The sequence below is a fragment of the Pelobates fuscus genome, chromosome 2 (assembly GCF_036172605.1).
Source record: "Pelobates fuscus isolate aPelFus1 chromosome 2, aPelFus1.pri, whole genome shotgun sequence".
Classification (NCBI taxonomy): Eukaryota; Metazoa; Chordata; class Amphibia; order Anura; family Pelobatidae; genus Pelobates; species Pelobates fuscus.
In genome coordinates this window covers 172,024,070-172,048,168 of record NC_086318.1, presented here as the reverse complement: position 1 = coordinate 172,048,168, position 24,099 = coordinate 172,024,070, and the positions used below count along the sequence as shown (strand labels likewise).

The 24,099-nt window shown below is 41.2% G+C and overlaps 1 protein-coding gene across 1 annotated transcript in view; it reads left to right on the top strand.

Annotated features, from left to right (window-relative positions):
* Positions 1-24,099, top strand: part of KHDRBS2 (KH RNA binding domain containing, signal transduction associated 2) — a 595,075-nt gene that overhangs the window by 181,970 nt on the left and 389,006 nt on the right. Inside the window, exon 3 of the mRNA XM_063442960.1 lies at positions 2,651-2,767. Within this exon, the coding sequence (XP_063299030.1) occupies positions 2,651-2,767 (117 nt within the window). The remainder of the gene's footprint in view (positions 1-2,650; positions 2,768-24,099) is intronic.

Here is a 24,099-nt window from a genome sequence, read left to right as displayed (position 1 = left end):
CTTAATCAGGGGTCTTCTGAGAGCTCTTTTGTGCGAGGCATCATTCACATCAGGCAATGCTTCTTGCGAAAAGCAAACCCAGAACTGGTGTGTGCTTTTTATAGGGCAGGGCAGCTGTAACCAACACCTCCAATCTCATCTCATTGATTGGACTCCAGTTGGCTGACATCTCACTCCAATTAGCTCTTGGATATGTCATTAGTCTAGGGGTTCACATACTTTTTCTTGGAACTGTATTATACAAAAGATTTGCTTTTCACCTTGTGTCATACTTGAAAATACTACCAAATTGTGTTATTACCATTTTATATTATACTCTCCACTTTTTCCTAATACAAATTACATAAATTTTGATGTATACAGAAAATAATGTTTCTCTGCTATAGAGAAAAGATTTAACCTTTGTGTTTGTTCTGGGGATTTATTGTGTGTGCAGGGCAGGCCTTAGAGGTGTGCAAGCTGTGCGGCCGCACAGGGCGCCATGGAGCAGGGGGCGCCCTGCGGCCAACACAGCTCACACATGGCCAACCGGAATTTAAAAAAAAGAAAAAATGTGCGGCGGGGCGGAGCTTCCCGTGGAAGGGGGTGGAGCTAAAAGCGCCGGAAAACTGCTACAGGGGAAGCAGGAAGGAGTCCCTGCTTCCCCACCAAACAGTCTCCAGGAGATGCACTGCCTCCACAATAAACTCCACAGGTAACTGACTGCCTGTGTGTCTGTGTGTTTGACTGTCTGCCTGTGTGTGTATGACTGCCTGTGTCTGTGTGTCTGACTTTCTGCCTGCCTGTTTGTGTCTGTGTGTATGTATGACTGCCTGTGTGTGTGTGTATGACTGCCTGTGTGTGCGTGTGTGTGTCTGTGTGTATGACTGTCTGCCTGTGTGTGTGTGTGTGTGTGTATGACTGCCAGTTGTGTGTGTGTCTGTGTGTATGACTGTCTGCCTGTGTGTGTGTGTATGTCTGCATGTGTATGACTGTCTGCCTCTATGTGTGTGTGTCTGTGTGTATGACTGTCTGTCTGTGTGTGTGTGTGTGTGTGTGCGTCTGTGTGTATGACTGCCTGTGTGTGTCTGTGTGTATGACTGTGTGTGTGTATGACTGCCTGTGTGTGTATGACTGCCTGTGTGTGTCTGTGTGTATGACTGTGTGTGTGTATGACTGCCTGTGTGTGTGTGTCTGTGTGTATGACTGTCTGCCTGTGTGTGACTGTCTGCCTGTGTGTGTGTGTGTGTGTGTGTATGACTGTCTGCCTGTGTGTGTGTGTCTGTTTATGACTGCCTGTGTGTGTGCGTGTATGACTGTCTGCCTGTGTGTTTGACTGTCTGCCTGTGTGTGTGTCTGTGCGTGTGACTGTATGCCTGTGTGTATGTATGACTGTCTGCCTGTGTGTGACTGTCTGCCTGTGTGTATTTGTTTGGCTGTCTTCCTGTGTGTGTGACTGCCTGCCTCTGTGTGTGTGGATATCTTGCTGTGTGTGTATGGCCATCTGACTGTGTGTGTGTGTGTGTGTGTGTGTGTGTGGCTGTCTGCCTGTGTGTATATGTGTGGCTGTCTGTGTTTGTGTGTGTGTGTGTGTGGGGCTGTCTGCATGTAAGTATGTGTGTGTAAGACCATCACACACAGCCAATAAACCCAGCATAAATATCACATACAACCAATACACGCATATCACACACTGTTAGTACACCCATTACAAATATCACACACAGCCAACACATAGCATACATATCACACACAGTCATCACACCTACTATCACATACACAGACAACACAAACATTACATCATACATGGATGACGGGGGGGCGCTGTGAAGATTTTTCGCACAGGTTGCCTAAAGGCCTAAGGCCGGCCCTGAGTGTGTGTGCTTGGTATGCATTGTGTGGATCTGTGCTGGGGATGCAGTGTGTGTGCTGAGAATGCCATGTGTGTTTGTGCTGGGAATGTATTATGGAATTGGTGCTATATGTCACACCAACTCAGCGCCATGTAAGAGAGAAATTCTGACTTCATCCTGGTACTTTGTTCCACTAAATGCAGCTATCGCACCTTAATAGACAAAATGGAGAACCACTACAAGCTATAAAGGGCCCCTGGAAACAATTTAATTATCAGCTACTCTTAGAACAGCTAATAATAGTGCTGATATTATGTGTTTATGTGTTTATTTAAGCTTAAACTACTCTAGCCTTAGTTTGTCATAATTGTTTACCTGACATCATTTGCTCATAGCATTGTACAGCGCTACGGAATTTGCTGGCTCTATATAAATAATAAAATAATAATAATAATAATGATAATAGTTGCTCATGCATGGATAGTGCAGGTTCAAGTGAAACTGAAATAGGTGAATAAGTTTAGAGGTGGATAAAGGGGGTGGAGGCTGAAAAAACTCCCCTAGCTCAGAGACATCCCATACAAATGCAAAATGTATAGTTTTTATTTCAGTAAAATTATTTGTGTTACATTTTAGTTATCATTGTGTAAGTGAATGGCCACTTTAGCTATTCTGTTTATTAGAACATTAATTGTCTCTCTTCTGTATAGATCTACCCAACGATTAACATTACCATTATTACTGTTCCCTGCACACATTCAATGTATTATCATTATTACGTCTGTTCTAAAAATGAGATATGGATGCTTATTTTACAGTTCAACTTTGTTGGGAAATTACTTGGCCCAAGAGGCAATTCTCTGAAGCGACTACAAGAAGAAACTGGTGCAAAAATGTCAATACTGGGAAAAGGTTCAATGAGAGACAAAGCAAAGGTAAATAATAACTATTTTACAATAAACTCATTATTTTGTGTATTTCGACTGTTCAGTTTGAATTCTGTAGATGGGTATCATGTGCTTTCCATGAAAGGAATTTAGAAAAATTAAGATTATTTCAATTTAAAATATAGTGTATGAGTCTTTAGTTCGGATAACACCGCAATATCAGAATGAACCAACCCCTACATTGAAATTGTTGTCACAAATGGATCAATTCTTTATGAATGGACACCCCATACAGCTCCCATATCATTCTATGATTTAAATATTTGTATTTGCATAGAAATCTTTGCATGACTTTGTGTTCAGCATATTAAGCAATTTTAACTCCATGGAACACACTACGCACCATAACTGCTGCAGCAGGTTGTAATGGTTATCATGCCTGCAGTGCCCTGGTACCTCTCCACTCTTATTTAATTTATCACACCTGCCAAGTGACTTACTTTACCCCAAGATTTGTTTTAATGATTTATTTTTCACACACTGCTGAACATTTAATCTGATTCTTGGTATTGCACCAGACCCTGCTAAACTTTTTTAAATGATCCAAAAAAATATACCAAATAATACACATTGTAGTGTTCTCATAAATTCATTATTAACAGTATTATATAGGTTATATATTAATCTACCTTGCACTGATGCTCTCAAAAATATTAACTCTATGATGTAACAATATGATACCATATGTAAAGTATAACAGGTGTAATGATCATATGATGGGGTAGAGCCAGCAGAGCACCAGAGCAGTTGCACTAACTGCAAGCTTCACATTTTGTTGCTCATACAGGCTGTTTATTGATATTAGAACATAAACACTGCTGTAATATTCTAATCCTACACTTAAGGGTACAATGGGCCAGAAAAAGACAAAAGTCAAAAGCTGATGAAGGAACTCCTAGCTGTGATGTAGGAGAAATTCTCTGGAGGTCTCCACACAAACATCACAGTGGACATCGCCTATTTTAAGGATGCCATAGAGGGAGCCACCATGAGGGTTACCCAGCTAGAGTTCTCTAACAGCACTCATGACACCAGGCCTCAGTGTAGCGGAAACTTGAGGAATTCCAGCAGCAACAACTTAGTATTACTGCAACATTTAGATGAACAGAGAAGATGTTACAATTTAAAGATCAGGGGCATACTGGAGACTCAGACTTATTAACCTACCATACTTCATTTGGTGACCTTTAACAGCATTTCTACTGTCAAAACAAACTGCCTAAACCTCGAGAGCACTACTATACACAATCACAGTTCTCATTATTCGATTTCAATCAATTCAGGACAAGACCCTACTCCTCCATGCAATAAGGGATACAACTTCACATTGAAGGCTCTACAATGCTGATGTTTCTAGATCTAATGAGGAACCCTCTTACTTGGCTCATGTCCCTGAGACCCCTCCGACAGCACCTCCGCACCAGGGACATTCCCTCTACATGGGGGATACTGTGAGTGCTCTCTTTACTTTCCAAGGAAATGCCCACAGATTAGAGAGCGATCAAGAATTAGAGACACCCTTACCCAAGCTGAGTTATTGGAGGTCGCTAGGGTGGGCCTGTCTCACTTGGATCCCTCTAAAATCCATGAGTAAACACCCGTCTCATCTCAGATTCCCTCATCCACCCGAGCGGTGACCTGACTGCCTTGTTTACTACATAATGACCACAAACAGGAAGAAGGAGTCTAGCAAACTCCCAGGGATCCACGAAATATTACCACCAATGATTGCAATTATATTTTGCTACCTGTTATTTTCTTTTTCTTTCCTTTTTCTATTTTTATATAAATGATGTAATATGTTTCTCGGTTAGCTCACTATGTTCCATACATTTGCTTAAAATACCTGGTGCGACAATTAAAAGCAACACTCTTTATAGTATTGAAAATGATAAATATAATCTTCAGTCCACTCCCTGTTTTTGAGGGATTTATCTAGGCTAATTTTGTTACATACTGAAGGGGGTGAGTCTCCTTAGGCGTATTGTTAAGCTCTAGGTGTACGTCACTGTTAATGTTGTATTTTTATAATCTCAAGGAGAATAATAGTAAGTTGCTTATCTCACGCTACTCTACAACATTTAATTCTATAAAAACATTCAATCTACATGTTTCGTTATGTCCATTGGCTGTTGACATTATGGTTTATTTCGTAATATTTTGTATTACTAGGAATTAATAGGTACTGAGGAATGAGATAGAGAATTAAAAACAAACAAAAACACAGATATAATCATATGCATAACAGCAAAAAGATTTATATGATTTTATATACACTTTGTATCTTGAAATACAATTGGTATATAATATTAGGTATAACAATCGATTATGTGGTAAGAAATGCTATGAGCTTTTGTGATCTGTAATAAAATCCTTTACCAAGAATAGCAATATTCTAATCTAAACTATAATAGTTAATATTAATTAAACAAATATATTCTTTAACAGGGCTATACATAGGACACGAGGTCACACATTTAGGCTGGAAGAAAGGAGTTTTCATCTAAGGCAAAGAAAAAGTTGTTTTTTTTTAACAGTAAGAGCAATAAGGATATGGAATTCTTTGCCTGAAGAGGTGGTTTTGTCAGAATATATACAGATGTTTAAACTGCAATTGGATAAATACTTGCAAAAACATAACATACAGGGATATAATTTCTAATTAGTGGGGTAATAGCTGATTGATCCAAGGAGACATCTGACTGCTATTTTAAGAAGGAATTTTTTCCTAGTTTGTTGCAAAATTGGAACCGTTTCAGACTGGGTTTTTTTTTTCCTTCTTTTGGATCAACAGCAAAAACATATGTGATGAATGCTGAACTTGATGGACGCAAGTCTCTTTTCAGCTATGTAACTATGTAACATTGTAATTAGGCAACAATAAATTAATAATTTCCTTTAAGTACACTTGCTCCTTTATGTAATAGATCTGTTGTCTCTGGTTCCTGGCACATACACAACTGTGTCTGGAGTCCTCTAGTTAGGTGTGCATACAATCCTGGAAAGTTACTGCTGCAATTTCCTTGTATACAATATATAACTTAAATATGATATAAGAACATAAGTAATATTCTGATAACATAAAATATTAATATGTTTCAATAGATCCTGAGGCCTTTTACTATTTTCAGAAGGTCCCAGTTGGTAATAACAGGCATGTGAAATTCATCAGACCTTAGGCAATTACGCACAGCAATACAGATACACTCTGGAAACACCTTTGACACTGTAAAGAGCTTATGAATGTGTTGGGCAGTTTTTGCTTTGTTGTTTTTTTGTTACATTTTACAGCTGAAATTGCCCCTGAGCTAATATTACCATTGAAATATGTCATATACATAACATGTCAAAACATGTGAAAATAACTATTAAATAAGCATATGTGACAGGTTTAGACAAATAAGAAGGCAATAGGGGGATAAAAAAAGGCATGCACAATCAGTGAATCAGTGGGGTAGAAAGGTAATATCTGCAGCAACATATGTACCTATTAACAAGTTAAGTCAAAGAGCTTCACAATCACACAAAAATAAATTCAGTGTGGAAGCAAAGTGATAATAGTCCAAAAGTAGCTTGAACACCAATATAGAGTCTCTCTTTTCCTATCAGAAAACTGGATAAAAACAGGGGATAGGTGCAGCGCTCCAGTAATCCTTGAAAAGTTATATGTAGAGAGAACCAGAGAAGAAATAATAGGGTAGTATTTAAAACTGTAGTGGTGACAGGTAAAATAAAAGATGTGCACTCACACTTTCCTGGAGCTTCAATACAGCTCCAGTGTATGCGCCTGGGCAGAATAATCCCCACCTACAGATCAAGTGCAGAGGTAATTTTTTGAATTATAGGTGTGGTAGGGGGTAGCCTAAAAAAAAAAGTAAACAAATTAAAATTGTATATGGTGAAGTATGTAGAGCTACGGAGCAAGGGTAGGTAAAAACAATAAAATATACACTCACGTGTAATGGAGCCATAAAACCTGGCTCCCCTGATAGCGCTTGAAGTGGTATGATCCCCACTCAAGGATACAGGTGTAAAAATAAATTCTTCTGTCCATGTATATGTGGAGATAAACAAACAGAACCACAATAGTGTACACCGTAAAAAGGAATGTAAGCAGAATTAAATAAGTTAAACCTACTCACATGCTAAAGAACAAGTTCCGGTTTGCTCAACCCAAAGCGCTTGGCTGGTATGATCCCCACCAGGGATATAACTCCAAACAATCCAACAGCAGCAAAACTAGGTCCAATTACAAAAGTACTTTAATATTGAAAAAATAATAAAAGTAATACAATATATAATAAAATAGTGATAAAAAAAGTTATAAAAAATAGACTTCATGCGTTTCTCCTTGGATAGGCTTTATCAAAGTGTTTTACAGAGTGAATGGGTCCTGAGCTACTTAAATAGGGTTAGTATTTTGAAAATAACGGTTTTGTGACATCATAGTCACATGACCAATTGAGTTTTTTTTTTGGGCTCCAACAAAATGGCATCTGCCTGGATAAGCTAGGGATCCAAAAAAATATTGGACAGGTAATTTGTATAACAAAGATAAAAGGGGCAGTAGCTCCCTCTACAGGCAAAAAAACCTGAATAATACATATGCTAAAAGAAATAAGAGGAGCAATAGCTCCCTCTATAGACATAAAATTAAAATAAAAAATTAAGATAAGAGACTAAAACAACTTCTATTAATAATAAATAATATTATCTATGCATAGACAATATTAGATAAAAGTAATAAGTATAATTTAGGGAAAACTAAAAGCCTAAAAAAGACCAAAATCATTTTTACAAATGGAGCACATTGTTATAACTGAATCTAAGAGCATCTTTGTAAATACCAATAAAAGTTTAAAAATATACTTAATATAATGACAAATCTAGATGATACAGTCTGAAGCTAATTATATAATGAAAAATAATAAAAGTGTAATTCACATAAAAATGTAAAATAAAATTTCAGAATTTACAACAACACATAAATAATATATGTAAAATATAAGTGCATTGAAAAAAATAATAATATAGAAGAAAAAGAAAATAACAATGAGTGTAAAACAGAAGGTAAAATTTAATACAGAGCTATAGGCATTATTTTTTAAAAAGAGGAAACAAAATGATAAGATGGAAAATGGAATAATAAGATAAAAAAAAAAGGTTATAAAAATTGTACAGATCAAAGTCTGAATTAAGCCCGGTGAGAATTAAAGTTTTTAGGTTAAAGACCCATTTCATTTCACACTGCCCAAGGATTTTTGTAATATTGCCACCTCTCCATGGTAAAGTGCAGACATCTATAGTGTAAAATTTCAGGAATTAAGGATTTTTATTGTGTATTTGGAAATGTTTGGACACTGTATGGTTAGCAAACCCTTTTAGAATATTCCTGCAATGTTCCACTATCCTGGTTTTAAGTTTTCTGGTTGTCATGCCTATGTATTGGAGACCACAAGGGCACTCCAATACGTGAATTAAATTTTTAGTATTGCAAGTGATGAAATTATTTATTTTGTATTCTTTATTAGTGATATTTGATTTAAATTTAGTAGTACTATTACAGGAATTATCTGTGTATTTGCATGCCGAACACAATTTACATTTAAAGAAACCTTGTTTTTTTGTTTGTTTTTTTAAGTGTTTTTTTGTTTAGTGGATATTTTTGTCTAAATTGTAGTTAGGAAGGATCTGAGATTAGGAGCTCCTCTGAATATGATTTTGAGTTTGGACGGTAGGATCTTTCTCAGTATATCATCCTCCTTAAATATATCCAAATGTTTATTGACAATTTTTTTCCATTTGGTTACTTTTGTTGCTGCAATTAAAAACTAAAGGAAGCACTATGTCTTGTTTTTGTTTCTGTTTATATTCCAGCAGGGTATTTCTGTCAAGGGTACCTATATGTTTGATTAGAGTGTCTAAGGTGGTGGCATTGTACTTCTTTTCAATTAATTTATCTTTTAGCATCTGAGCTTGTGTATTAAAAGTAATGCTGTCGGGGCGTGGTCTGCGGTCGGAGCGAGCTGGACGTACCTGCGTGAAGCTCCACCGGGATCGCCGGACCAACAGCGAATTTCAGCAATCAGACTGTGAGTTTACCGGCAGCTGCCTGCGGGGGAACCCGAGATGGACAAGCGGGCCCCTAAGAAGCAGACGAAAAAACACGCTGAGCAGGGAGTGACGGTGTCGGATCTCTTTGCAGCCTCCCGCGCCATGAGGAATTCCACCCAAGATGGCGGACGGGAGAGCACAGGAGGGCCTCGATCTCCGTCCAGTCCTGGCTCCAGCGCGACACCCGGACCCCAAGAGCCAGATACTAAGCAGATACTGGCTACCTTGGCAGAGGTAAGGTCTTTCCTGGCAACAGAAATAGCCAGGAATACCGCTGAGGTCAAGGCGGAAATTCATGCCCTGGGGACCAGAACTGCAGTCTTAGAACAGCGTGTAGAGTCCATGGTGGGAGCCCACAATGCGGCCGCGGCCCAAATTAACCTCTTAACGTCCAGGTTGGCGGCGGCTGAATCTGCGTTAGATGACCTGGGTAACCGCTCGCGCAGGAATAACATTAGGCTGCGGGGTCTGCCAGAACAGGAGGGGGAAGGCTCCCTGATTGAGGTCGTATCCTCCATATTTAAACCGCTCCTCCCAGATATATCGGAAAATCACTGGCACATAGAGAGAGCGCACCGCGCATTGAGAGCCCGCCGGGTGAACGATAACAAGCCCAGAGATGTCATCATCAAGTTTCAATTTTTTCAAACGAAAGAAGCCTTGATGAGACGCGGGAGAGAGGGCCACATTAAGTATAAAGGAGCGGAATTGGCCTTATATCAAGACCTGACGCCGGACACCCTGAGGCAGCGGCGGGAATGGCGGCCTATAACGGAATTGCTCCAGCGGCATTCCATTAAATATGCATGGGGATATCCGTTTCGGCTGATGGCGTTTAAGGACGGCCGCTCTAAGATTTTACACCCGGGGGGCGACCCGGTGTCATTTCTGCACGAGCTAGGGGTGCAAGAAACAGGAGGAATCACGATCCCAGATGCAGCGATGGCGACGGTGCATCCCCTCCCCCGAGATTGGTACACGGCGGGCGAGTGAGGTCTGAAGGGTGTTCTATTTCATTTTGGGGCCAACTCCTCGTGGGGATGGCTGGTGGGGGGTGTTCTGCATCCTGATTTTGGGAGGAGGTGTTTTTTCTATTTGCGGGCAAGTTCTTCAGTTTTTTATCTTTTTTGGGAGTTTGGGGGCTCTTATACCCGCTAAAATTGGGCCCTCTACACTCGGCCTGAGGCTCTCTTACGGGGGGGCTCCGATTTACCATGGGGAGGGTTAGGGTTTCTATCTCCTGGCAGGAACTACCTAAGGCGAAGTTGAGGGTAGTGTCCCCCTTTTTTGGGCCCTTCTGGGGACTTCGGGTCAGTGCTCATCCATGCCCGTACCTAGGTTTTGACTGAAACACAGTGCTAAGGCTTGCAGGTGCATGGATGATTTTCGGGACCTGAACTTAATTTTTCAAAATAGCCGTCGGGTGGCGGGAAGGTTATGGAGGGCGGCGGGGCGGATTGCGGCAGGGAGAACTTATTTTTTCTTTCTTTTTCTGTTCCACAACTATTGCTTTATTTTAAGGCATTGCCTGTTTTCATATCCTTCTATATATTTCTATGTTGGATTGTTGCCATCTAGCTTAAACCGAGGCTAACTACCAAGAAACGTAGTGGTGGGTGGCGGGGGGATACCATTGTTCCTCGCTATCTTTTTGTCAGTGTCACTCGCGCCACCTAGTAGAGCATTGTCTCAGGGGGCCCCTTAACCCCTTGAGGACCGAACTTAAGGAAGGAAAGGTAATTATGACATGTATCACACGTCATGTGTCCTCAGGGGGTTAAACACGTGGTAAGGCGCGGGATTTGCGATTTTGTGATGGGAGGGGAGTTCTCGTGAGTCTCAACTGCTCCGATTCTCATTTTCGATTACGGGGACTGTACCATACTTTTTTGGGCTCTACATTTTTCCTGAAGTGTGAGCTGGGGCAACGCTGTACTCGCCATAGCTCTCCTGGCCGGGCTTTCTTAGGGATTTATGTCACAGCTCTCATCCTTGGTGGCAACATTATGCTTTTTAGGGGATCAGGAGGGCGGGAATACTGCGGGATGGGCGGATGGATGGGGGAAGGGGAGAGCCCAGAATGGTGTACAATTATACTGACCCTCGTCAGATTGTGGTGAGATGCCCCTACTAGGCGACTGTAACGGCAATGGAGGCTTACGATGCTATACTATGCGAATGTGGTCTCATTTACAATTTAAAATTTAGGTTGGTCTGAGTCCCTGCTCCTATAGGACCTTTCAGGAATACTGGAGGAACGGGGACTCACACCCCACACATGCCTGGCTACCGGTAAGACCAGGCACCTGTTGTATATAATATGTTTCTCGATTCTTGTTTTCCTTCTTTCCACTTTACTCTTTTCCTTTCCCTTTTTATTCCCTTTGCATTCCCTACCCTACTTTTCCCTGGAGGGGGGCGTGGGGGAGACACCCCTAAGGATTGGCCGGAGATTAAATGGAGTTCACCTGAAGGACGTGCAAGTCCAATCAAGGAAAGGAAGCGGGACGGCCGGTGAGAAAACATTGATTGAGGTTGCATGCACTGAGCAGACTAGAGCATACGGGCGAACCATGGTCCTTCCACCAACGAGAAAGGTACCTGGGGTCAATTTAGTGCGCATGCGTAACAATATGCCCTATCATAGCGAAACCAGTAGGGCAGGTCCATGCCGGTAAAGATATTGTCACTGAATGTTAAGGGACTTAACGCACCCAAAAAAAGGCGCCTTATGTTTAGGGACCTCAAAAGATTAAACCCAGACATAGCCTTCCTGCAGGAGACACACATTCAAGCGTCAGCTAAGTTTGCGCTTAGGGACCATACATACCGCACCACTTATGAGTCTAGAGCTCTAAATAAGAGGAATGGGGTAGCAATTTTGATCCATCACAGATGCCCGCTCACTGTTACAAAGATACACACAGACTCGGGAGGCCGCTTCGTACTCCTGTCAGGAACGCTCTACTCCCATAGTATACATATTCTTAATCTTTATGGCCCGAACGACCCCTCCAAGGAGTTCTGGGCAGAATTGACTCAGGTAATCAATGCATTGCCACATGGAATGGTGATAGTAGGTGGCGATTTCAATGCAGCTCCATGCCCAGCGAGAGATAGGGGATCTGGTAAAAACCTCCCTAGATCACACAACAGGGGCGGGCAAGACAAATTACTACACATCTTCATACAGGATACAGGCCTTGTTGATGTTTGGAGGGCGCAACATCCTGATGAGGACGATTTTACGTTCTATTCAGCACCCCACGATACATACTCGAGAATTGACTTCTTCTTGGTCAATCCCTCCTCGGTTCCCAAGGTGTCGGAGTCGACTGTAGGCTCCATCACTTGGTCGGATCACGCAGATGTGTCCTTAACACTAGATAGACTAAGTGTGGCGTCCCCGTGGTCCTGGAAATTGAATACGTCTATGCTTCGTGATTCTGAGATTGTTGAGACGGTAAGGGGGGAATTGACTGACTATTTTGCCAGAGAAGCCGAATCAGGACTGTCTAAGGTGACGGTGTGGTCGGCTCACAAAACGGTGATTAGAGGCATTTTGATTCGCGAAGCTACACTAAAGAAAAAGCGCAAAGCCCTATTGCTATCATCCCTTCTGGAGTCTTTGCGTAAGGCTGAACAAAAACATAAGGCGGACGCTACACTCACTAGTTTGCGGGCGGTCCAGGACCTGAGGGCCTCGGTCAGGGGAACGCTACTTGACGAGACGGCGCGGGCTATCATTTGGTCTAAACGGACCTACTTCGAAAAAGCTAACAAGATGGACACCCTGCTGGCGAGGTCGCTCCGACCACGACAGCAGAGGACCCACATCACACAAATCAAGGATGCCTCGGGTCAAAGCCGCACAGACCCAACAGACATAGCAACGGTATTTACAGAATTTTTCACTCAATTGTACAATCATTCCACAACAGACCCGGCCAGTGTACAAAGTGAGAGGGACAGATTACAAGCTTTTCTTACCGGGCTGGACTTGCCAAAACTAAAAGAGGCGGATGTTGAATACTTGAGGAAACCTATCTCGGCAGAGGAAGTGGACATAGCAATCTCTGCCTTGAAGAGCAATAAGGCACCGGGACCGGATGGTTTTGATGGCTCTTACTATAAAATTTTTAGGGAAGAACTAGTCCCGCATATGGAAGCTTGGTTTAACGAGTTACTGGAGGGAGGACCTCCTGATAGAGACATGTCACTTGCAGATATTGTATTACTGCCGAAACCAGGTCGGGATCTGTCGTTCCCGGAAAACTTTCGCCCAATATCCCTTATCAACCACGATTCCAAACTACTGGCGAAAATTCTAGCCGCCAGGATTAACCCAATGCTGTCTCGTTTGGTTCACCCCGATCAGGTGGGGTTTATACCAAATAGACAGCTTTTCGAGAATACCAGGCGTAATGTAGATCTCATATGGAGACAAAACATCAGGAAAATACCGACAATGTTACTGTCATTGGACGCCGAAAAGGCGTTTGACAGGGTTAAATGGCCTTATTTATTTACATTGCTGGACCATTTTGGCTTCCCAGCCCAGTTTACGACGGCAGTGCGAGCCATGTACACCAACGTCAGGGCGCAAATTCGCATTTCGGGCGCAAGGATAAAGCCATTCGATCTGAGCAACGGTACTAGACAGGGCTGCCCATTGTCCCCCTTATTATTTGCTTTATCGTTAGAACCACTCCTTCAGGCAATACGCGTAGCTTCGGACATTAAAGGGATAGATGTAGGTGGGCAAAGATATGTGGTATCGGCATTTGCGGACGACGTATTATTGACTCTGACTGAACCGAGAGACTCTATGGCGGCATTAACGACCGTACTGAAGGATTTTGGGGAACTGGCCGGATACAAAGTGAATATGGACAAGTCTAGCGTACTACCTATAGGTATGCCAGAGACGGACGTCACTTACATAAGGATGACACATAGCTTACGAATAGCGAGGGATTACATAAAATATTTAGGCATCCGATTAACGGCAGACCCATCTCAAATGTTTCAACAGAATTACACCCTGCTGATACGGACGTTGATAGCGGACATGGAGAACTGGACTGATAAGGCGATTTCTTGGATAGGGAGGATCCATTCTGTTAAAATGAATGTACTCCCCAGAATATTATTCCTGTTTCAGGCCCTCCCGATTAAAGTAACTAGGTCTGACTTAGGGACACTTCAACAAACGATAGGCAAATTCATATGGCAAAACAAAAAACATAGAGTCTCACGCAACATCCTCTACCGAGCTAGGGACAGGGGCGGACTGGGCCTTCCACACTTACATTTTTATTATGAGGCAGCCCAACTGGCCCAGGTGGCAATGTGGCACTCTCCACCGGAGGAAAGGAGATGGGTAGACCTGGAAGCATCCCTTATGGGACTGGATATGCCTCAGTTCTATATGTGGACCCCTAGAGAGCACAGACCACACATCACAGTGCCCTGTCCAGCGATTATCAACTCTCTGAGGATATGGGACGCAGCCGCTCCTAAGTATGGCCTGGCGTCCTCCCCTTCTCCGATGACCCCTCTCTTGAGGAACACGGCATTCCTACCAGGAATGACGGCCCGGGATTTTAGAGGCATAGAACGGGCGGGGTTGCAGAGATTATACCAGTTGTATGAGGGAGGGTCGTTGGTGACATTTGAGGATTTGAGCAACAAAACATCTTTGCGAACCTTTGATTTTTTTAGATACCTCCAGATTAGAGCTTACGCCCAAGACACTCAGGTTAAAAAAGCCGCAGTAGCAAAGATGACATTCTTTGAAAGAATGTGCGCGACAGAACAATTCCCGAGCAAACTGATTTCGCTTCTATACTCACAGTTGTGCAATAACACTTTAGAATGGGGAGGAATTACATATATAGATCAATGGGAAGCAGACTTGGGGGAGACACTGGAAGGAGTGGAATGGCAGGAAATGTGGGAGGCGGCCGCGCAATCCTCTATGTGCGTCTCAATACAAGAACAAGCATACAAGACGCTGTTTCGATGGTATGTTACCCCAGTTAAGTTGAGCCGTATGAACCAAACTACTACAGACTTATGCTGGCGGGGGTGCGGCCTCAAGGGCACTTACGTTCACATGTGGTGGGAATGTCCAATAGCACAGGTCTTTTGGCGGCAGGTTGCGCAATTGATACAAGACATATTTGAGAGGGAGGTTAAGCTGGACCCGTGGGTGTTCTTGCTGGCTAGATCTATGGAGAACTGGACAAAAGCGGAACAGACCCTGTTGCATAAGGTGAACCTAGCCGCTAGGAGAGCATTGGCACAGGTGTGGCTGCGGAGAGAGGCTCCGGAAATTGATATGGTAATTCGGAAGATTAGAGATCATTATCTGATGGATGACCTAACAGCCAGGGTTAGAGGCTCGACCAAAAAGTTTGAAAAAATTTGGGGCCCTTGGGAAGCCAGCGCAGCGAATGCCTGAGGTACACGCTAACGATACTACCAAGGCTAGGATTAGATAGATTGGATATGAACTGGCCGGTTCTTCCCTGCACCCTCCCCCCCCCCCCCCCCCCCCCTCGTACTCCCTTTTTCTTTCTTCCTACTTACCCCTCTTATCTGTTTTCTTCTATTTTCTTTTTACCGTGAGTATTCACCGCAAATGTTGAAATATAACCACTCAATACGTAACTAACATGCATTACGAGGGGACATGGACCTGTACGCACAGAAACAGACGGATAGCAATTCTTAGGTGACTCAGAGGCGGATTTTTTGAACCCGCATATGAAAACCTGAGAAAGAATAGGGCATGTCCCATCGACTAAAGAAATGGATATGTGGTGATTTATATTTTATTCACGTCTTATCTGATTTTACTTTTATGTTATAAATTAAAATATACCAGGGAGGACAGTGTGTCCACGCTATATTGTTTGTTCTACTCACTCCACGATATGTCGGTGTAGGAAAAGTATGTAAGGAGTGTCACTCTTTTGTTTTTAAAGATGCACTGGAGACAGGGCATACAAACTGTTACTATATCTTCCAATATTTCGATGTAATGTGTGTTCACTGTACTGTTTTTACCTTGGCATAAATAAAGAATTAAAAAAAAAAAAAAAAAGTAATGCTGTCTGTGCAATTTCTTTTTAATCTTAAAAACTGACTTTTTGGTACACCATTCAGCCAAGGGGCATAGTGGCAACTAGTGCATAGTATGTACTTTTTTTAAAAAAATGTGTAGATTTTTATATTATTATTTTCCACATAAATTTCCAGGTCTAAAAAAATTGATAGAAGTTTTGCTGTAATTAGAGCTTAAGATTATACCTCTGGTGTTTAAATTTAAAAAGTTAAAAAAAAAAAATCAGCTAAAACTTTCTCTGGCCCCTTCCAGATAAAAAACAAATCATCGATGTAGTGGCAATAGAGAGCCAGGTTCGCCACCAAGGCAGGCGAACCTGGCAGGCGATAGAGAACCAGGTTCGCCACCCAGGCATGCACCCCCCCATACAGAGGAGTACAAATACAGATTAACATTTTATAAGGCTATACGTAAATTCACCTATCTCAGCAAACAAATATGGGGATTCAGTTCAACCATCTGTCATATTGTCTTAAGCCCACCACTACGTCACAGTGCCCCAATATCGATGGGCCCACACCAATTACAACATGGGAGACAAATTAAATGGTGCTAGTGCTCAATAAGCAAAAGTGTATTTTATGCTTTAAAGTATATACTTACAATGCATAACATATCTTTCTCTATTGCAAATTAAAGTTATAATTAAAGTGACATTACATTCTAAAACCTCCCCAAATGTATATATAAATATATGTGTGTGTTAAGGTTGTGTCCTGGAGTTGTGGGAGGGGTTACCCAGCCACTTAAATACAGACAGCCCTCCAATTGGGTCATTGATGCTTGATTCATCCTACCCACCACTACCTTTTCTCAATCACTACCTGTCAGGATTACAAGTTGATCCAGCACGCAGTACTGTGTCACACCTAGGACTAAGGGTAACGCCTTAGAATGGCCGGACTTAATGTCTCCAAGAATAGTCAAAATGCTAGCTGAGGTCAAGAACACAGAATCAGACACAAAGATGAGGGAAAGACCAAAGTCAAGGATACCAGATATCAGGGAAGTCAAAACAAAGCCAAAGTCAAATACCAGAAAATCAAGATCAGGAACGCACTCTCGGATAACCATATAGATGAAACCACGACAGGCACTGAGCAAGAGGAGAATTGGGTTTAAATATCCCTCCTGTGGATCTGATTGGCTGTAACCGGCCTTTGACCCCAAAGGCAATTACCGGGTTTTCATTTGCATGATTGCTGCTCAGCACAAACCCTCCTGTGAAATTGATTGCTGCTCGGCACAACTTTTCCTGTCAGGACAGTAATTTTGCTCGGCACAACTTTTCCTGTCAGGACAGTAATGTTGCTTGGCACAACTTTTCCTGTCAGGATAGTAAATGCCATTAACCACATTTTTATGTGTGGATGAATATGTGACACTACCTTGCTTTGCTCTCTTTATTTACAGGCCTATCCAAATGTCGGTTCCTGCACACCACAACCAAATTTACACTAGTTCTCGGCCTTTGTCTCCAACCAACCAAAATTAAATATATATATATTTATTTATTTATTGTTATATTTTTGTTTTGTTTTGTTTGTGACGAGATTATACTGAACCGTCGTATGGGCGGAATTCAAGTCTAGTAAATATTATTACTAGTGAATCATCAATTAGGTTAGAGTATGATTGAAAGAATGCATACTATAATTTTAACTAACTTTAGTACCTAAATAGCATAAGAACTGGAGAAATGTCTCACTGGAGAAAAAACAGATTGCATTATACCATCATCTCACATTTCCTTTATGATTATTTTTAATCTTCTTTTTGTATTTCTTTAGTTTCTGTACAATAGATCGAAAACAAACTGCAGAAAAATAAAGTGAAATAGTTTGTTAACTTGGATTAATGATAATAGGCAATAGGAAATAAATGTCCCAATACTCACTGAAGTGTCTAGATAAGTCTGCTGTCAGGTTTTCAGTTTCTGCTTCTGTGGTTTTATGTTAAGCATGTGTTGGTTCTTGACAAAGACTGACTTAAATTACTGTGCTTGCTGCAATCTCAGTGGCTATGCCTCCTTGCACATATATACCAGCATTCATTTACCATTTACCAATGAGTCTGAGAAACCAGTACTCACTTCTCTCTGTCACAGTAGTTTTTTCATGATATGTATTTTATTGGATACAGGAAAAAAACAAAACAAAAAAACAAAACAAATGCAATTGCCCTTGGCCTTTGTTTTAGCAAGTATTAGCGATATTAGAAACTATTTCACAAAATAAAATGTTAAATTCAATCCACAGTATCTAAAGCATTTATGCCAATGGGGAGAATTTGGATGATATGGCCATAATATCATGCCTTAATGAATATGGATAATTTGTTCATAACAAAAAATAAATAATAACTAGGAGGGCACTTGTAAACTGATGTTTGTTAAATTGGAGTACTCATAGTTGAGCCTTAGTATTCAATTTAGTGATACAAATATATAAATATAATGAAGAAGAGACCTAGTGAGAAGATGTATGCTTGAGAACCTCCATTGTTTGTAGACCTGACTATGAGCAATATATATATGTATATAAGGGCCGTCTTTAATATTGATTGGACCCTGGGCAAACATTTGCCTGGGCCCCTTGGACTCTGGCCCCCCCATCTCTCGGGCATGCAATCACAACCTCAACTCCAACTAAGTGGCAGAACTAATGTATAGAGTGCCCTGCTACAAGAAAAATTTTCAAGCCTTCCCTGTATCGCAAGAGGAAAGAAAAGAGAAATCACCATCTTTCATATAAGTCATGCGATGCTGTGACAGCTGGGGATCTACCATCCTTGCAGGGTTGTGTTTGTGAGCAGTGTTTGTGCATTTGAAGGTAAGCATGTTTTTGTATAGAGTGTATGTGTGCATGTAGGGGTGTATTTGTATGTACTGTTACCATTGGAATGCAGTGGTGTACTTGTGTGTAGTGTTTGCGTTTAAATGCAGGCGTGCTTTTGTCTGTAGAGTTGATGTTTTAATATAATTTTAGCGTTTTAATACAGGGATGTGTTTTTATGTAATGTTTGTATTTGCATGTGGGGTGTGTTTGTATGTATTGTTTGCATGCATGGGTGTGTTTGGATGTAGTGTTGTCTTTTAAATGCATATGCACATTTGTGTGTAGTATTGGTATTTCAGCAAAGGGGTTTGTTTATATGTAATGTTTGTGTTTGCATGGGTGTGTCTCCATGTTCTGTTTGATTTCTGGGATGTATGTACATACATATTAACACCTATAAATATACACATTAACACCTTGACACATACTGGCATATACACACACATACACAGATACATGCACTTTGATACACACACCAACATACACACACTGGCACAGCCACACAGAGACACACCGACACAGATATGTACACACACTCAGATACACACATACACAGAGGTACACATGCAGGGGTGTATTTGTGTACAGTGCTAGTGATGAAATGTAGGAGTGTATTTGTGTTGGCATTAAAATTCTGGGATGTATGCATTACCACACACTCAGATGGACACTTACACACACACAGGTACACATACACAATGACACACAGATACACACACACACAACTAGATAACACACTTACTGAGACCCATGTACACACACACACGTGTCAATTTACATAGTTTATTCTCTGCCCTCTAGCAGCTTCTGGATAGCAACTCCCAACAACCTTGGCCAATATAATGCCTCAACTCTGTTCTTACATAGTTAAAATAAATATTTGTCAATGTTTTATTTATTTATATTTAATATGGCACTGTCAGGATCATCTAGAATTTTTTTACATGTAGTTATCCCCAGTGTGTTTCATTACAAACACCCACACATGGGTGTTTGTAATGGCTGATAAATAAAAGTGAAATCAGAAATTACAAACAGAAAAAAAAATATTTAGCCACCCTGCTGTCTCCTCACCTTTTGGGTACAGTGGGGTGGCTTCTCTGGGGTCCAGTGGGAGCTTGCTGGCCCTGGCTGATGGGAGTCTGCATTCAGCTGCCCCAGTCCCTCTCCCCCACAATGCTTGCATTCTCCTCTGTGTGGTGTGTGCCCCCTCCCCAGCGGCACTGAGGAGGAAGTGATCTGTTCTTACTGGGAGGAAACGATCTGACCTTACTTCCTCCCAGCATGCCCGGGGAACAAAGAGACTCACAGGGCAGTGTGTGAGATGGGGGCTAGCAGTGAGTATGTAGTCAGCCACCCCCATATTACAGTACCCCGGTCGGGAACAGTATTAAAGGGCTGTGGCCCCTGATTACCTCTGGTGCTGCAGGGGGCCCATGGGGAAGCTGCCTTAGGCCCCCCAGGAGTAACTGGGCCCGGGGCAGCTGCCCCTTTTGCCCCTCCTTAAAGACGGCCCTGATGTATATTCATCTGGGAAATAGACAGAAATCCTAACCAGTCATTTTGCACATTGTATCAATATAAATCAGTTCAATTATTACTGTTAGTGATACTTAAAAAAAAATAAAAAAAATAGTCCAAATTTAATTTTTTCCATCTGTTTGTTTATTCAAAATATACAAAAACAATGGGGGAGTTGAAATGTTTTATAGATTGCACTGTAAATCTATACTGTAATTTTGCTATCGAATATGTTCTGGAAAATCATCTTTGATTTAGAAATGCTGTGTTTGTCACATATACAGTAGTTGAGAAAAACAAAAAAATATATAAGCATGGTCAAAAATCCTGCTTATGGGTATTTCTTGGGAATCCAATGTTATTTCCTGAAGCACAGCTTGCCAAAGATGCCATCAGGATGTTAAATAAAACTTATAAATGGGCAAATGTTTTTTAATGCAAACCTACTCTAAGAAGAGGAGCATTGATCTACCTTCCCTGAGGACGTTCAAGCTAATTGAACATAAGGCATAGGACTGCTAACTGTGAAGGCTTTCTATGTTGTTTTTGTTGCTATTTTAGCCATTAATTTTGTTTAACAGCAACTTGGTAGAGAGAGGACATTTCCTTGATTTTGTAAGAGATTACTGGGACCTTACCTTCTGGCACTCCCTGCCTTTAAAGGAGCACTCCATACCCATAGAGCACTTCAGCTTGCTGAATTGCAATATGGATGTGGAGAATACCTTTTAAATCCCCATTTATAAAAGTATCAATTTCATTGTGAAATTAGCACTTTAGATTTGAAAATAGAAACGTCAATCAAACAGCTGGGGAGATTCACTTCCTACTTCCGTTAGCTCTATTGAACTAACAGAAGTAGCAGGCACATCTTACAGTATTGGCTGCCAGAACTGCCCAGGTGGCAGGCAGGAGGGGAAGCACTCCCCTCCTGCCTGTCAGTTATTGCAGTGTCTGTCCCTTCTTCCTTCCCTATGTGAAAGTCTCCCACTCCTCTCCTGTTTCACAGCTCCCCCCACTCCCTTCCCTGTGTTAAAGTCTCTCCATCCCCTACTCTGCCTGCTGACCTTTTAATGTGCAGATCCGTGGGTTGATGATTTTCAGTTTCCTCTACCCGGACTGACAGGAAGTGAGAACAAAGATCTACCCACAGATCGCCAACTCCAAGGTCAGCAGAGGAGGGGGAGACTTTCCCACAGGGAAGGGAGTGGAGGGGGCTGTGAAACAGGAGAGGAGGGGGAGACTTTCACAAAGGGAAGGGAGTGGAGGGGGATGTGAAAGAGGAGTGGAGGGGGAGACTTTCACATAGGGAAGGAAGTGAAGGGGGAGACTTTCACAAAGGGAAGCGAGTGGAGTGGAGCGGCTTTAAAATGGGGGGCTTTGAAACAGGAGCGGAGGGGCTTTTACACACGAGAAGAAGGTGCTTTGAAACAGAAGGGGAGGGGGATCTTTGAAGCAGGAGAGGAGGGGGACTTTGACACAGAAGGGGAGGGAGGCTTTGAAACAGGAGTAGGGGGGCTTTGGAATAGGAGGGGATGGGGGACTTTAAAGCAGGAGGGTAGGGGGACTTTGAAGCACTAGGGTAGGGGGACTTTGACACAGGAGGGGAAGGGGGGCTTTGAAACGTGTGGGGACAGGGGACTTTGACACAAGGAGAGGAGTAGGGATGAAACGCATGGAGAGGAGGGATGAGACACATGGTGGGACTTGGGGGAGGAGAAATAGTATAGAACAGAGGCTTTTCTATGAGAAGTCTCTGATTGGACAATTCTCTGTGAATTGACAGAAGTCACTTCCTGTGAAAAAGGGCAGGGCTTACAAAGGCTGCAGTCATAAAAAACTTCAGCTTTTTGTTTTATACTGTACTCACAATGAATACATACATACAAATATGCATGCATTTATTCATTAGGGGGAAAATCTACTAAACTGTGTCCCCCCACCTTTTTTTTTTTTTTCAAGTGTGGAGTGGTTTTATTTTTATCTTTTTAAGTGCAAATTATATTAAAGTATATACCTTTACATAGAACCTCTGGACTATGATTTTCTCTTTTCCTCTACATGTCCAATCATTGCTTTGAAGACATCATGTTTGGCCTTTTGACTTAACTGATGTGTCTTCAATCAAGTATTGATTTGTGAGTGAATTGTATTCACCCCTATTCATATCACTGTGTGTACAATATTACTCTATGTTTTTTCTCTTTATCCTTATTTTTTTACTGTAGATAATCTTGGTGTTTTAGAATATAAATGTAAACAGTTTAATTTTTCAATTTACATTGCATCGCTGGCATCCTTCACCTCTGTGTGTCGCCCTCATTTTTACAGACTTAAAATTAAATATATAATTATGTTGATATTTTATCACACCAATTAATTTACATTTAAGATGAGACACACCACAGCAGTTAAAGTTAATTAACTATGATATTTGTATCCTCTTTGGTGGTGAAACCAAAATTTAAAAAGACTCTTGAAATTATGTTAATGATGAAATCCACAGAATTATTTCACCATTTACTGATGCTATTTAATTCCTCAGACAACATAGAACTTGCTACACTGAGTCGGAACTTCATAATTAATAACTTTAGATGTTCCACAGCACTTAAATTAGGTACATTTGCCATATGCAGTAATTACCAGTTTATCCACTAAAGACCAGTATTGCTTGAGGTCTGAATTCACCTTCTGTTTTCCTTTAAAATCTCCCTTGAGCTAATTTACATGCTTATGGCTCACTTGACTTTACGCAAGTGACATACACAGAAATCAGATTTTTCTTTACTAGAATTCTAATGTTTGCTGATCAGCTGCACTACAGAAATAATTGTAAAGTGGCTCATTTATTCAGAGATGATAAATGTAGTGAATATTACCTTCTAGATTTTTTTTTTACAAAATTTCATGCTGTGTTTGTAAAGCAGATCTGTATTATATTAGGGATTCACAGAAAAAAATGCATATATATATATAACCAGGAAAGGTACATTCAGATTACTCTGGTTTTCAAGTACATCCTGGGGATGTTACCATAAGCCCAACATCCAGGGTTGCATTAGTTCACTGAGCTAAACTTACAGTTCCAATGCTGAGTGCACACTGTGGATTAAGATATCCAGATAAGGGTTGAAGTTAGTAACACTCAAAATCTTGTTAAAAGTCTTACTTTATTATTTCAAGTTAAAAAAACGACCAATGTTTCAGTCCACTCTATGGACTTTCTTCAGGATCAACATAAAACAAGTAACAATACAACCGTTTATATACACCAATACTAAATTAAAATAAACTCACCCTAGGTGCTGGGAATGATTGGCAGCGTTCTGCTCCACCCCCTACTGGTGTCGCTGTGACGTAAGTGCGGGATGACGTTGCGCCTCTTACCACAGCAACGTTGCACAACAATGTGTAGCCATAGTTACGTGCCGATACTGTCAAAACAGTGTGGGACTGTGCCAGGAATAAAAAGTGCTTAGTGCTTTACTCGCAATCAGTGAATAAGAAGTGACAATCTATCTGGGGAGTGCAGATGGATGAATTTATATATTTATATTAAAGTGCTATTTAAACATGAAAGTGCTTAAGTGGTTAAAGGTGCTGAAATATATTAAAGTGCAATAACTTAATAAAGTGCAAGTTAGTGATAAAGAGACTTTATAGGAAAGAGTGCTTAAAAATTTAAAGTGCTGTGAAACCACTATCGCATTCTA